The sequence below is a fragment of the Tasmannia lanceolata genome, unplaced genomic scaffold (assembly GCF_043159265.1).
Source record: "Tasmannia lanceolata isolate RefF3 unplaced genomic scaffold, GAP_Taslan_0.1 ptg000019l, whole genome shotgun sequence".
NCBI lineage: Eukaryota > Viridiplantae > Streptophyta > Magnoliopsida > Canellales > Winteraceae > Tasmannia > Tasmannia lanceolata.
In genome coordinates, this window is record NW_027518696.1 from 15,273,231 (window position 1) to 15,287,667 (window position 14,437).

At 37.4% G+C, this 14,437-nt stretch overlaps 1 protein-coding gene across 9 annotated transcripts in view; it reads right to left on the minus strand.

Moving 5' to 3' along the window:
- Window positions 1-14,437, minus strand: part of LOC143852659 (protein ALWAYS EARLY 3-like) — a 73,711-nt gene that overhangs the window by 3,302 nt on the left and 55,972 nt on the right. For 8 of the 9 annotated variants that reach the window (XM_077362167.1, XM_077362170.1, XM_077362169.1 and 5 more), the window contains 2 exons: window positions 14,085-14,327; window positions 13,509-13,667 (listed from right to left, as the gene is read on the minus strand). In XM_077362167.1, coding sequence (XP_077218282.1) covers window positions 13,509-13,667; window positions 14,085-14,327 — 402 coding nt within the window. The remainder of the gene's footprint in view (window positions 1-13,508; window positions 13,668-14,084; window positions 14,328-14,437) is intronic. The other variant, XM_077362174.1, reaches the window with a different exon arrangement.

The window sequence follows — 14,437 nt, forward strand, 5'->3', positions numbered from 1 at the left end:
GTGCTTCAATTTTGGATTTTGGATTTTTTTTCACAAGATTTTACATATAAATGCATGCATGCATAATTTTCTTCTTTTTTTTTATTTATCATTAGAGGCGCAAATAAAATATCTAAGTATGTTTACTTATTTTATTTTTTATTACCGCACATCTTTTTTTCCTTTTAATATATATTCCACAATTTTTCTACCGCAATTTTTGCATGTATTTGTGGAATGTTTCAGATCTATTTCCCATACATTTCTCACACATTTTACATACACTTGCTATGCATTTCTCACATGTTCCCGATCCATATCCCACATGTTAAGGTGCCCCACATAAGTCTTCCCTGAAATCCCCAAGTAACTAAGCTAAACAACGTAGAAAAATGTGTTTCTCATATAAAAATGTGGACACGGACACGGACACAGACACGAGTGTCGCGTGTCGACACGGACACGGAATGTCGGACACGGCAAACACCCAAAATTTAGGCACGGGGACACGGCTAAAATAGAAAGTAAATATGATGCAACAACAAATATTTTTTTGTTGAAGAAGAGCTAAAAAAGAGTTTATAATAAAAGAAGAGTTAATAATAAAAGAGGTAAACACTAAGCAATAATAAAACAGAATGTCACACTTGACATGGCACAAAAAACGTATCCACGCACCCACATTAAGTACTTGTAGCAGGACATTTAAAAGTGTCCAAAGGAGTGTCGGCCCGGGTGGACACGCGTGTCGTGTCGGACAAGGAAGGACATGTGTGACAGCAATAAATTCAAAGTGTCGGCTAAATCATAGCCAGTAACTGAGGTAAACAAAACAGAAAAACCACCCATTTCTGTACCACTTTGGGAAGAAATAAAAAGTGTATGATTTGTTAATGGGGACAAAGAATGTAAGCCTCACAGATGTTTCCCACATGTCTGATACATTTATAAAATAGTCACCCAGATATTTATTTACGTTTTGTTTCTGTTTCTAAAACACATTTCAGAGGAAAAACATTTCCCACCACTTGGCAGTTGCAGCAAACTACAGACTCACCAGGGAGATGTCATTGTTGTCCCAAAAAAGATAAACGCAACAGCCAAACTTAAAACCTTCCCAACCATGAAATTCTTTAAGGTATTAATTGTTTCTTGATTAACTTTCCAACAATCTTCAGGGAACTGTGTTGCATGGATTCTTTGCCGCCTTATGTTGAATCCGTGTCGACACATTTTGACACACGAATTGAACATGGATTCGTGTGGGAGACAACCGGATTTTTGTCATACCTGTGTCGTGCGTGAATCCTATTTTTCCAGGCAAATCCGACATATCGTTGTCTCTTTTAAAATGTGAATCCTACATATTTTCCCTTTAAACGCGTTTGTTCTTTTACTTTTTTTTATAAGAGCACAAACCGTCCTTTCTTAATAAAAACCCTAGTGCCAAGACCCTCCAATCTCGAACATCGACCCCCTTCTCTCTTCTTCGACTCTCCTAATAAAAAACCCTATCGTACGACCCTCCGCCCTCAAATTTTTCATCAATATATATATATATATATATATATATATATATATATATATGGGGAAACGTTTTCTGCGCGATACCTCAGATAAGTTATCTGAGCAAGAGCTTAAAAAATCATGTGGGCCCACATTGTTTGGATGATCCAAAGCATTCATTTGATAGGCCCTTACTATATAGGGTGTGCCCAAAAAATCAGCTCCATAGGATCATCCTAACCCTTTGATTTTTGGAGGTTAAAAAAGGACAGATTTGTGGAGGTTTATATCCATCCACTTTAACCTCCACAAATTGAAGGGTTAGGCTAATCCTGTGCAGCAGATTTTTTATGCACACTCTATCTATCTTTGGACTATCCAAATGAATGCTTTGGATCATCCAAACAATGTGGGCCCATATGTTTTTTTGAGCTCTTGCTCAGATAACTTATCTGAGGTATCGCACAGAAAACGTTTCCCCTATATATATATATATATATATATATATATATATATATATATATATAGTTAATAAAAATTACTGAATCCACGAATCATACTTTTTGGGATGCGACGAATCCAACAACTCAAATCCATGTCGAATCCCGATATGCGATCCGAATCCATGCAAAACAAATGGACCGTAATACCCTTAGATTTCTCAGAAGAACATGTTGCATTATTGTTTAAATCTCCAACAATACCCCCATAATGTTTAGAAATTTTCCACTGTATTCCTTTTGAGATAAGCCAAATTCAAATCCACTTCTAAAGGAATATATCACCCTGTTCTTTTTTGAATTACTGGATTGCCAGTAAGAGATATCGGAACCCAACATGCACTCTTTACAAAAAGAAGGCTGATGATCCGGTTTCCGTAGTTCGCAAACTCCCAAAATGTGTCACATGGTACTATTTCTTCACTTACTGTGCAAGACTGATGTGAACATATGAACACATACATGTTCTGGAAAGACTCAACACAAGTGACGGGACCAAGTCACTAGCTCGAATGTGCGAGCCAACCGCCATAGCCTCTCGCACCACCTTTGACCAATGCCTAAAAAAAAGCTCCTCCCTGATTTCTGGTGCCGGACGACTCACAACACAAGCTTTCGAAAATCATGGGACTCTTCAGTGAAATCCTCCATTTTCTGGCAATCTTTTCAACCTGAGCACCCTCCCTAAACCCCATGTTATTGGTTCTGCTACAAACTCTGACTGGAAACCATTGATCTGGAACCACTACGATCGCAAAAAGCTCCTCCCTGGTTTCTGGTGCGGGACGACTCACAACACAAGCTTTGGAAAATCATGGGACTCTTCAGCGAAATTGTAACGACCAAATTTTTTTTTTCAAATCAGGTCGCTACAGGAGGATATCGATAAAAGCAAAAAAAAAATTTACTTTTGTTAAGCGAATAAATAAAAGAGTGAGCAATCTTATTTCACACAACAAAACAAAGTCTTAAAATAATTATAAAACAAAGTAACGGAAGCTCAAACAAACACTCAATCTCTAGGGTATGACTATATTGTCATTTCTAACGTCATCGCTCATCCCATTCCTATTGTGGATCAAATTTGTTCGTTTGCAAAGACATCATCCACGTTTTCTCCTATATCACCTGAGAAAGGCAACTAGTCAAAAATTTGAGATTGTATTATAATAAGGTTCATACACAAGAATTCAAGCATGAATATAAAAATAAGTCGCTAAGGGAACATACAAGATATCCAAAGGATATGGAAGAAAAATCATTATGGAATCAAGGCAAAAGAAAATAAAACTAGTAAAAAGGGATCTCATCAGATGAAAGAAAGTCATCATATATATATATGAGGAAAAGGATATATATATATATATATATATATATGAGGAAAAGGATTGTACGCTCGACCGTACCTAAGGTTAGGTACGGTAGAGTGCCAAATCACATGGGTCCCACATTTTTTTGGGTCATCTAAACCATTCATTTGCAAGGCCCCATCATAGATAGGGTGCATACCAAAAATCAGCTCCATAGGATCATCCTAACCCATCCATTTGTGGAGGTCAAAATGGACAGACACTGTTTGTCCCCAAATCTGCCCATTTTGCCATCCAGTTTTGGAGGGGTTAGGATGATTCAATGGTGCTGATTTTTGGTACACACTCTATCTATGATGGGGCCTTGCAAATGAATGGTTTAAGATGACCAAAAAAAATGTGGGACCCATGTGATTTGGCACTCTACCGTACCTAACCTTAGGTACGGTCGAGCGTACAATCCTCTCTCTCTCTCTCTCTCTCTCTCTCTCTCTCTCTATATATATATATATATATATATATATATATATGGTGTTATTATTATATATTTCATCACACGTTGTAGCATTGTGGCAAGTTAACTATATATATACTGGGTATATAGTATATATATATAGGCCATAGTACTGTCGTAATAGTAGTGCACGTCACCAATATATACGTACGGCCGATAATCAACAATCAACATATGGCCAAGAACCAACAATCAGTTTCAAAATCTAAGTATGTATAATGAAGGAATGTATGTAACAAAATAATATCAAACCATCAAAAGGCCTTTATAAAATGAATCAACTATCACTTGCCTTGATTTCTGGTGACGATGCGAAAATTTTGCTTTAATAGCTGACTTGGAAAAATGCCTAAACAAGTAAAAAAAATCACACATACACTAGTTTGGTTATGTGTTTTTAATTACTTTATGTATATTATTTTATGACTTATATGTTTAAGTTTTTGTCTCAATAATGTCATTTCTGTCCAATCTATATCCCTGAAGCAATATCCTTTATGTTCCAAATGTCAATTATGTCCAATATGTAGTTCAGAATATTGTCCCAATAGTATCCTCTGTGTCCAACTTTGTGTCACATAGTGTCCCACAGACAGTGTCATTTCTATCCGGTTTTAGGCTCAGTAATTGCTCATTTGATTAACATTATGTTTGTTCAAATTTTTAAACAGATAGTACACATACATATGGGCATTATTTATGTTCATTTTTTTACATAATAATGTTCGTTTCGTGTCTGTCCAAAATTTAATAAAACCGTGCATAATAAAATCCTAATTTCTACCTATTTTATTTTTATAGAAAAAGGAAATAAAATCAAAATCTTACCAGATGGGATGGGAGAAGTGGTTCTCTCTAGCCTCCTCTCTTCTCCTTTCTCCCTCACTTCTCTCTCTCTCTCTCTCTCTCTCTCTCTCTCTCTCTCTCTTCCTCCCTATGTCTCTCTTCATATCTCTATCTCTCTTCGCTCCATTTTCCTCTTTTTCTCTCTTCTTCATTTTCTCTTCATGGCAGCTCTATTTATAGGTATGCATAGTAACCCATAAATAGTAGCCGAATAGTAATACATAGAGTTGCATATATATTTTTTTATTAAAAATCGTAAAGAATTTGTCGGTGGCTTATTATTATTCATTGGTGACTTTTTTTATAAGTAATTGAAAGTGGTAAATAAATGAATAGTAAAGGTGCTAAAATAATTGAATAGTAAATGCTTATGAACAGTAAAAAAATGATTAATATTATTTTATATTATTTTTAATAGTATTTAATAATATATTTGAATGAATTTCGTCGGTAGAGTTATGATTTTGTGCGAACGTTTTATTCGGTGATTTAATGAGAATAGGTGGGAGTAAGTCCTACTAGTGGTCGGACCTGCCAATGGGACCTGCTGGTGAGCCCTGCCAGTGAATAATACTCAGTGGGTTCCTACTATGAATAGTAAATATGAATACTACTTTGAATGGTGTCTGTAAATAGTAATTTTGAATAGTGATTTAAATAGTGTCAATGAATAGTAATTATGAATAATAAATTTGAATAGTGTCTATTGGCAATATCCAATATATATAAGTATATCTACTCATTTTTGTTGACATCCGAGGCAGTGGCTGAGTGGTGGGAAGCCGTTCAACCCACACTCAACGTCTGGGGTTCGAATCGCGTAAGCCCCATTATACCAGATGTCCTCATGCTCTGATTAACTCAGGGGAAATGAGTAATGGCCGATTATTACCCACTTATGAGGCCATTTTAAAAACTATTATCCTTTTATCTTTACCTTCTACTACTATTTTTATCCTACAGATGCAGCCGAATACGTACCAGAGGCGAGGGCGTAGAAATGCCCAGAATGGAAAGGATGAGGACCCATTGCTCAAGATTGCGAAGCTTCTAAGAGAACAAGCACAGACTCAGACCGCCAACAAGCTGTACTAGCACAAAATCAGGCAGCTAATCAAGCAGCACTACAGAACATTGCGAAAACTCTTGTAGCACGTCATGAGCCAAGGGCTGCAACGGACCCGTCGCAGCTTCACAAGCAGTTTAGAGATTATCATCCACCGGAGTTTACCGGGGTAGGAAACCCTGTATTGGCAGATCACTAGATCATGAAGATCAAGCGTATCTCTGCGGTAATGGAGTGTACTGATGTACAGAAAATTCGTTTTGACACCTTCCTATTAAATGATCAAGCGGGTATTTGGTGGAGGACAATAGAGCGGAATTATCCAAAAGTCAGAAAAGAGACTTGGGCACAGAGACTTGGGCACAGTTCAAGACCCGGTTCAACAATCAGTATTTTCCTAGACATGTGAGGAACGAGCTGGCATCACAATTTTCATCGTTGAAACAGGGAACTATGACAGTGGCTCAGTATGGAGCAAGATTCATAGAATTGTCAGAATATGCACCTTTATATGCGCATTCAGAGGAGGATAAAGTAAGAAAGTTCATTGAGGGCCTTCATCCCTCTATTATAGCATATGTCATCAATTTTGATTCAGAGACTTTAGCGGCGGCCTGTGCAAAGGCCGAGGTGGCAAAACGCAATGAGAAACTTATTCAGGCGACACGATTTCCGGCAGCAGGAAACAAAAACACAACACCTCCTCCAAAGAAGGCAAGGACTGATGAGAATATTCCATTTAGGGTGCTATGTCCATTATGTGGCAACCATCATGCGAGACAGTGTTGGAGGACGATGGGGGTTTGCTTCAATTGTGGCGACCCGAATCATAAGATACAAAACTGCCCAAAGCCAATATTTCCACCTCTTCAGGCACCAGTCAGGCCGCAGCAAAATTTTCTTCCAGTAGCAAATCAAGGCAACATGAACTTCAATAATCATTAGCCGCAGCAGCAGCAGAGGCAGCCGACTCAGCCCAGACCACCAGCTCAGCCTCAGTAAAATCAGTTGAGAGGAAATCAGAACCGCCAGCAGAACTAAGGAAGAAATGCTCCGCCAGTACCGGTCAATCGAGTATTTGCTCTCACTCAGCAGGACGAAGAGGCCTCCGATGCAGTTGTCAAAGGTCAGCTTTACAGTAACGGCGTATCTGCAAAAAATTTAATCGACTCCGGTTCCACATTATCTTTTATATCACCGGTATTTGTTAAAGAATTAGATTTGAAATTTAAACCCCTGCAGAAATCCATACGGGTGGTGACACCCGTGGGAGACATAGTAGAAACTAATATGTTATGTAAAGGGTGTATAATCAAAATAGGAGATAGGGAGCTCCTGGGAGATCTTGTGTTGTTAGAAATAAACAACTTCAAGGTCATCCTTGGCATGGATTGGCTGGCTTCTAACCATGCTAGCGTCGACTGCTTTCACAAGTTAGTCAGATGCAGCAAACCAGGAGAAGAAGAGTTTGTGTTTGAAGGTGTTAAGCACCCCGGGAAAATCAAACTTATTGCTACATTCAAGGCACAGAAGATGATAAGGGCTGTGAATGTTACCTCGCTTATGTCAAAAAGAAAGATGATAGTAGTCAGCTACCGGCGGCGGAAATTCCTGTGGTAAACAAATTCCTCGACGTCTTTCCCGAAGATCTGTCTGAGTTACCACCGCACAGGGAGATTGATTTCACCATTAATCTCGAGTCAGGGACCAGACCTATTTCTAAATCTCCTTATCGGATGGCCCCTGCCGAATTGAAAGAATTGGAGGAGTTCACGGAATTGCTACATAAGGGATTTATCCGGCCTAGCTCTTCGCCTTGGAGAGCTCCAGTGCTGTTTGTAAAGAAAAAAGATGGCACCCTACGATTATGTATTGATTATCAACAGTTGAATAAAGTAACTATCAAGAATCGTTATCCTTTGCCTATGATTGACGATCTCTTTGATCAGTTGCAGGGAGCTTGTTACTTCTCAAAAATTGATATTCGGTTTTAGTATCATCAATTGTGTGTCAGGGATGAGGACATTCCTAAAACAGCTTTTAGAACTTGTTATGGCAATTTCGAGTTTGTAGTGATGCCGTTTGGATTGACAAATGCTCCAGCTATATTTATGGACATGATGAATAGAATATTCAAACCTTTCTTGGACCAGTTCATTGTGGTGTTCATTGACAATATTCTTATTTATTCCAAGTCTAAAGAAGATAACATCGAACATCTTAGAAAAGCACTTGAGACACTAAGGCAAAACAAATATGCCAAGTTCTCTAACTGTGAATTTTGGTTGGAAAGCGTAACCTTTCTAGGTCACGTGGTTTCTAAGGAAGGTATCTCAGTCGACCTAGCTGAGGTCGAGGCAATTATTCGAGGGAAACAACCCATTAATGCGACCGAGATCAAAAGTTTCTTGGGATTGGCTGGATATTACTGAAAATTTGTGGAGGGATTCTCTTCATTGGCCGGCCCATTGACGAAATTGACACGGAAAAATGCCAAGTTTGTATGGGCTGAAGAGTGCGAACACAGTTTCCAAAAGTTGAAGAAGAGGCTCACTCCCGCACCTATTTTGGTACTTCCTTCCGAATGAGGTGAGTATTTGGTATATAGTGATTCTTCTGTAAAAGGATTGGGGTGTGTTCTTATACAGTCTGAATGAGTAATCGCTTACGGTTAGCGACAGTTGAAGAGACATGAAGTTAACCACCCTACTCATGATTTGGAGTTGGCAAGGGTGGTGTATGCACTCAGGATCTAGCGTCACTATTTATATGGAGTGAAATTTGAGGTTTTCACATATCACCAAAGTCTCAAGTACTTGTTTGATCAAAAGGAGTTGAATTTGCGCCAGAGAAGGTGGCTCGAATTTCTCGAGGACTATGACTTTACATTGAACTACCATCTGGGAAAAGCAAATGGTGTAGCAGATGCTCTTAGTAGACATGGGCATTCTCAGCTTGCTTTCTTGATGGTGGAAGAATGGAAGCTTCTTGAGCAATTCCGAGATTTGACTTTGGGAACCTGTGAGGTTGGTGAAAATTCTTTTATAGCCAATCTTCGGATTCAGTCAGACTTCCTAAATTCAATTAAGGAAGCACAAACCAAAGATGCAGAAATTAAAAAGTTGAGGGTGGAAGAAGAATCAAGACCAGATTTCTCCGTTGGATCAGCCAAGGAGGACATCAAGAGAAGCATTTTAGACGAAGCACCAAGATGTATCAAGATCTAAAAAGGAATTGTTGGTGGAATAGAATGAAGAAGGAAGTGGCAGAATATGTCTCAAAATGTTTGACTTGCCAAAAGGTAAAGATGGAACATCAGGTTTCTGGAGACACTCTTGAACCTTTAGAGATCCCTCTATGGAAATGGGATAACCAGTCAATGGATTTCATTATGGGTTTGCCCAAAACCAAGAATGGAATGGACAGTATCTATGTAATCGTGGATCGCTTCACCAAAACTGCACACTTTATCGCTATGAAGAAGACATGGACCTCGGACAAGATGGCAGAAGTATATGTTGCTCAAATTATCAGGTTGCATGGTATGCCAGTATCCATTGTCTCAGACAGAGATACGAGATTCACTTCTGGTTTTTGGCGTAGTTTACATAAAGCTTTGGGATCAAAACTGAATTATAGTACAGCCTATCATCCTCAGACGGATGGTCAGACAGAAAGGTTGAACCAGATAGTGGAGGACCTTTTGAGAGCATGCATTCTCGATTTTGGAGGAGACTAGGAGCGGCACTTGCCTCTGGTCGAGTTTGCTTATAATAACAGTTATCAACAAAGCATTAGGATGGCCCCATTTGAAGCTCTGTATGGTCGTGCATGTAGGTCTCCCTTATGTTGGATGGAAATTGGTGAGAAGAAAATGCTTGGACCGAAATTGGTACAAGAGACGGTGGAGAAAGTAGCCTTTATCAAAGATGGATTGAAGACAGCACAGAGTAGGCAGATGAATTACGTTGATCGACGGTGCAGAGAGCTCGAGTTCGTTGTAGGAGATATGGTATTTGTAAAAATCATGCCCTTCAAGGCAGTCATGCGATTTGACAAGAATGGAAAGTTGAGCCCACGCTATATCGGACCTTATTGCATCATGAGTTGGAGTTCCCCCAAACCTTCAAAGAATGCATAATGTCTTTCATGTATCAATGCTTTGCTTATATCATTCCGACCCTTCCCATGTACTAGAGGAAGATGAGGTGGAGCTGTAGGAGAATTGGTCCTTCCCAGAAAGGCCAGTGCATATTATTGAGCGGAAAATAAAGGTCTTAAGGAACCAAAGAATTCCGTCGGTCGAGGTACCTTGGCGTCATCACGGTATTGAAGAGGCTATCTGGGAACGAGAATCTGATGTTTAGAAAGACTTTCCAGAATTATATAAAGGTACGTTTTTACCTATTTCTGTTTGAGAATTTAGAAAAAAATTGAATTTCGGGAATGAAATTCCTTTAAGGGGTAGAATGTAATACCCGGATAAAAATAGGAATAGAAGGTAAAGATAAAAGGATAGTAGTTTTAAAAATGGCCTCATAGGTGGGTAATCATCGGTCATTACTCATTTGCCCCCGAGTTAATTAGGACATGAGGACATCTGGCATAATGGGGCTTACGCGATTCGAACCTCAAACGCTGAGCGTGGATTAAATGGCTTCCTACCACTGAGCCATCGACCCAAATGTCAACAAAAATAAGTAGATATATTTATATATATTTGATATTGTCAATAGAAACTATTCAAACCTATTATACATAATTACTATTCATTGACACAATTTAAATCACTATTCGAAATTACTATTCATAGACACTATTCATATTTACTATTCACAGTAGGACCTACCAAGTACTATTCACTGGCAGGGCTCACAAGCAGGTCTCACCATCAGTGGGACCCACCACCACCAACACTCACCTACTCTCATTAAATCACCGAATAAAACGTTCGCGCAGAATCATAACTCCACCGACGAAAATCATTCAAACATATTATTAAATACTAATAAAAATAATATAAAATAATATTAATCGTTCTTATACTGTTCATAAGCCTTTACTATTTATTTATTTTAGCACATTTACGAATCATTTATTTACCTCTCAACTACTTTTATAAAAAAATCACCGACGAATAATAAATTACAGACGAATTCGTTACGATTTTTGATAAAAAAAAATATATATGCAACACTATGCATTAGTATTTGGGTACTACTTATGGGTTACTATGCACACCTATAAATAGAGATGCCATAAAGAGAAAATGAAGAAGAAGAAAGAGAAAAAGAGGAAAAAAGAGGGAAGAGAGTGAAAGTGATAGGAGTAGAGACAAACTAATAGTAAGAGAGAATAATAGCAAGAGAGACATAGGAAGAGAGAGAGAGAGAAGTGAAGGACAAAGGAGAAGAGAGGAGGCTAGGGAGAACCATCTCTCCCATCTCGTAAGATTTTGATTTCTTTTCCTTTTTCTATAAAAATAAAACAGGGTAGAAATTAGGATTTTACCATGGACGGTTTTATAAATTTTGGACAAACACAATACGAGCATTATTAGGTCTAAAAATGTACAGAAATAATGCCCGTATATGTACTGTATGTTTAAAAATTTGAACAGACATAATGTTAATCAAATGAATAATTATTGAGCCTAAAACTAGACATAAAGGACACTCTGTGGGACACTATGTGACACAAATTTAGACACAGATGATACTATTGGGATAATAATCTGGACTACATATTGGACAGAAATGACATTATTTGGATCATAAAGAATATTGCTTCAGGGATACAGATTGGACAGAAAAGACATTATTGAGACAAAAACTTAAACATATAAGTCATAAAATAATATAGATATAGTAATTAAAAATAAATAACAAAACTAGTGTGTGTATGATTTTTTTACTTGTTCAGGTCTTTTTCTAAGTCAGCTATTAGAGTAAAATTTCCAAATCGTCACCAAAAATCAAGAAAAGTGATAGTTGATTCATTTTATAAAGGTTTTTTAATGATTTGATACTATTTTGTAACAAACATTCCTTCGTTATACATGCTTAGATTGTGAAATTGTTGTTGGTTCTTGGCCATATGTTGGTTGTTGATTATCGGCTATATATATATATTGGTGACTTGCAGTGCTATTACGGCAGTACTATGGCCTATATATACTATATACCCAGTATATATATAGTTAACTTGCCACATTGCTACAACGTGTGATGAAATATATAATAATAACACCATATATATACATATGATGACTTTCTTTCATCCGATGAGATCCGTTTTTACTAGTTTTATCTTTTTTTGCCTTGCTTCCATAATGATCTTTCTTCCATATCCTTTGGATATCTTATAAATCCCCTTAGCGACTCTTATATTTATATCCATGCTTGAATTCCTGTGTATGAACCTTATTATAATACAATCTCATTAAAGTGTCAATTATTCTATGCATCAGCTACAGGATTTTGCTTAAATTTCTGACCAGTTGCTTCTCCCAGTTAATGTAGGAGAAAACATGAATGGTGTCTTTGCAAACGAACAAATTTGATCCACAATAAGAATGGGATGAACGATCAGGTTGGAAATGACAATATAGTCATACCCTAGAGATTGAGTGTTTGTTTGAGCTTCCGTCACTTTGTTTTAGAATTATTTAAGACTTTGTACTGTTGTATGAAATAAGATCGCTCACTCTTTTATTTATTCGCTTAATAAAATAAAATAAAAAATTGAACTTTTATCGATATCCTCCCGTAGCAACTTAATTTGAAGAAACAATTTGGGTCGTTTCATAAATCCTTCATTTGCTGGCAATCTTTTCAACCTGAGCACCCTCCCCAAACCCCATGTTATTGGTTCTGCTACAAACTATGACTAGAAACCATTGATCTGCAACCACTACCATCGCAATGGATTTGAGAAAAGCCCGCTCAGGAGCTAACACCTTTACCCTGAAAACATCATAGAGAACCCCACCATCAATATCAAGAGCCTTGTCGTATAACGATGGGATGGTATAAATGATATCTTAGTCCAACGCATGCAGAAGAATCCCCATGATTCTGTTCAACAAATTTTTAGATTCCATAAACATGCCTGGCTCCCAAGGAATCAGAGGGGTAAGCCTCTCTTGACATCTAGAAAACCCACTCCTCTAAAGGAGAGTCTGCTCCAGAAGAAAAAATGAAAAGAACCGATAGAGACCCTAAAGAGACCGCACAAACAGGACAGAATGGTTCCAAAGATCAGTAACCCATCTCTCTAATCCGGAAACATCATCGATGTCTAATGTTAAGTCTTCCAATCAAACAAGATCTAGAGAAGATGAACTAGCCTGAAGAGGCATTTATCAACAAAAACTTCTATATGTCCTCATATAGCTTAGGAATGCAAGTTGCAAGTGACCAAGATTAAGATGAAACCTGAGACAGAACATCCCTTCTGTGGATTTTGCACCCACTCCAAACAGTTTATACTAACATTGGAAAATAGCCTTCCAATACCCGCAAAGTACTAAAACAAGGAATAAAACACCTCGACAATGCAAACATTGTATCACTAATAATGGATCAAGTAAATGAGGAACCGGGCTTAAGGGTACAGAAAATAATTGCTTCTATTAATGTAGAGAGTAACAGGAGCTTTAGTCATAAAGCTCTAACAATATGCGAAAAAGGATGACTTTAACAATTGCAGATATGTTCTTATAAAGGAAGAAAATACTGCTGTAGACACACCAAGAATTCATGCATGGAGAAGTATTAAAGGGTCACCTTTCTATCAAGAGCACGGGTCACCTCAGAAAGAGCTCTTATATCAGCTTCCTTCGCTTGGATTTGTGCTAACGTACAAGGTTGGCCATATGTTGCTTGTGCAGCTATCATTTCATTTGCGGTGGCTTTAGCCTGCACAACAGAATCAATTGTATCGCCCTGTATGGAAAGGATTTTGGTTCAGAAGAAATTTAAGAATATGAACATAACAATTTATAAAACAGTTTCTGGTAAATTATGTCACAAACATTGTTCTCAGGAATTTCTCAGCAAGGAAAAATATCGGAATATATTAATTTTTTATTCTTCGGGTTTATATCAGGAAAAAATGATAAAAATAAAATTATTTAAAATACATATATATATAATTTAAAATTATTAAATAAAAATATCGGTATAATATTGTGATATTTTATGATAAAAATGAAAATATCTCTATTTTTAAAATCTAGGGATGATTTCGGGATTTTGTAGTTTTATCAGAATGTCGCGATAAAAACGATATATTTTGGAAATATCGGAGATATTTGAGACATAGTTGGTAAATACAGATTCCAAATGGGAGTTAGTACGAACCTTTGCCTGCTTCATCAAGGTAACCATGGGATGATTTGATGAAGCAAGATGTGAAAGCACATCTCCATTCTCCAAATTTTCACTAGAAGTGAACTTCATAGACCCACCAATTTTCCAGTCTTTGGGTACGCTATGCAGTTTTGGATCATTAAAGTTCTCATGGAATTTATCCACCGCAACGTTCTGCCTTCTAAGAGCTTCCGACATATTTTCAAGTGGATTTAGTGGCATGCATTCAGTGTCCTGAGAATAAAGGAGGATTATTCCACAGTTTTGTAGATGACACTGTGCAAAATAATTCAAATAACCAATTATAATACTACTTCCAAAACCAGTAAGGATCATTTTGCAGA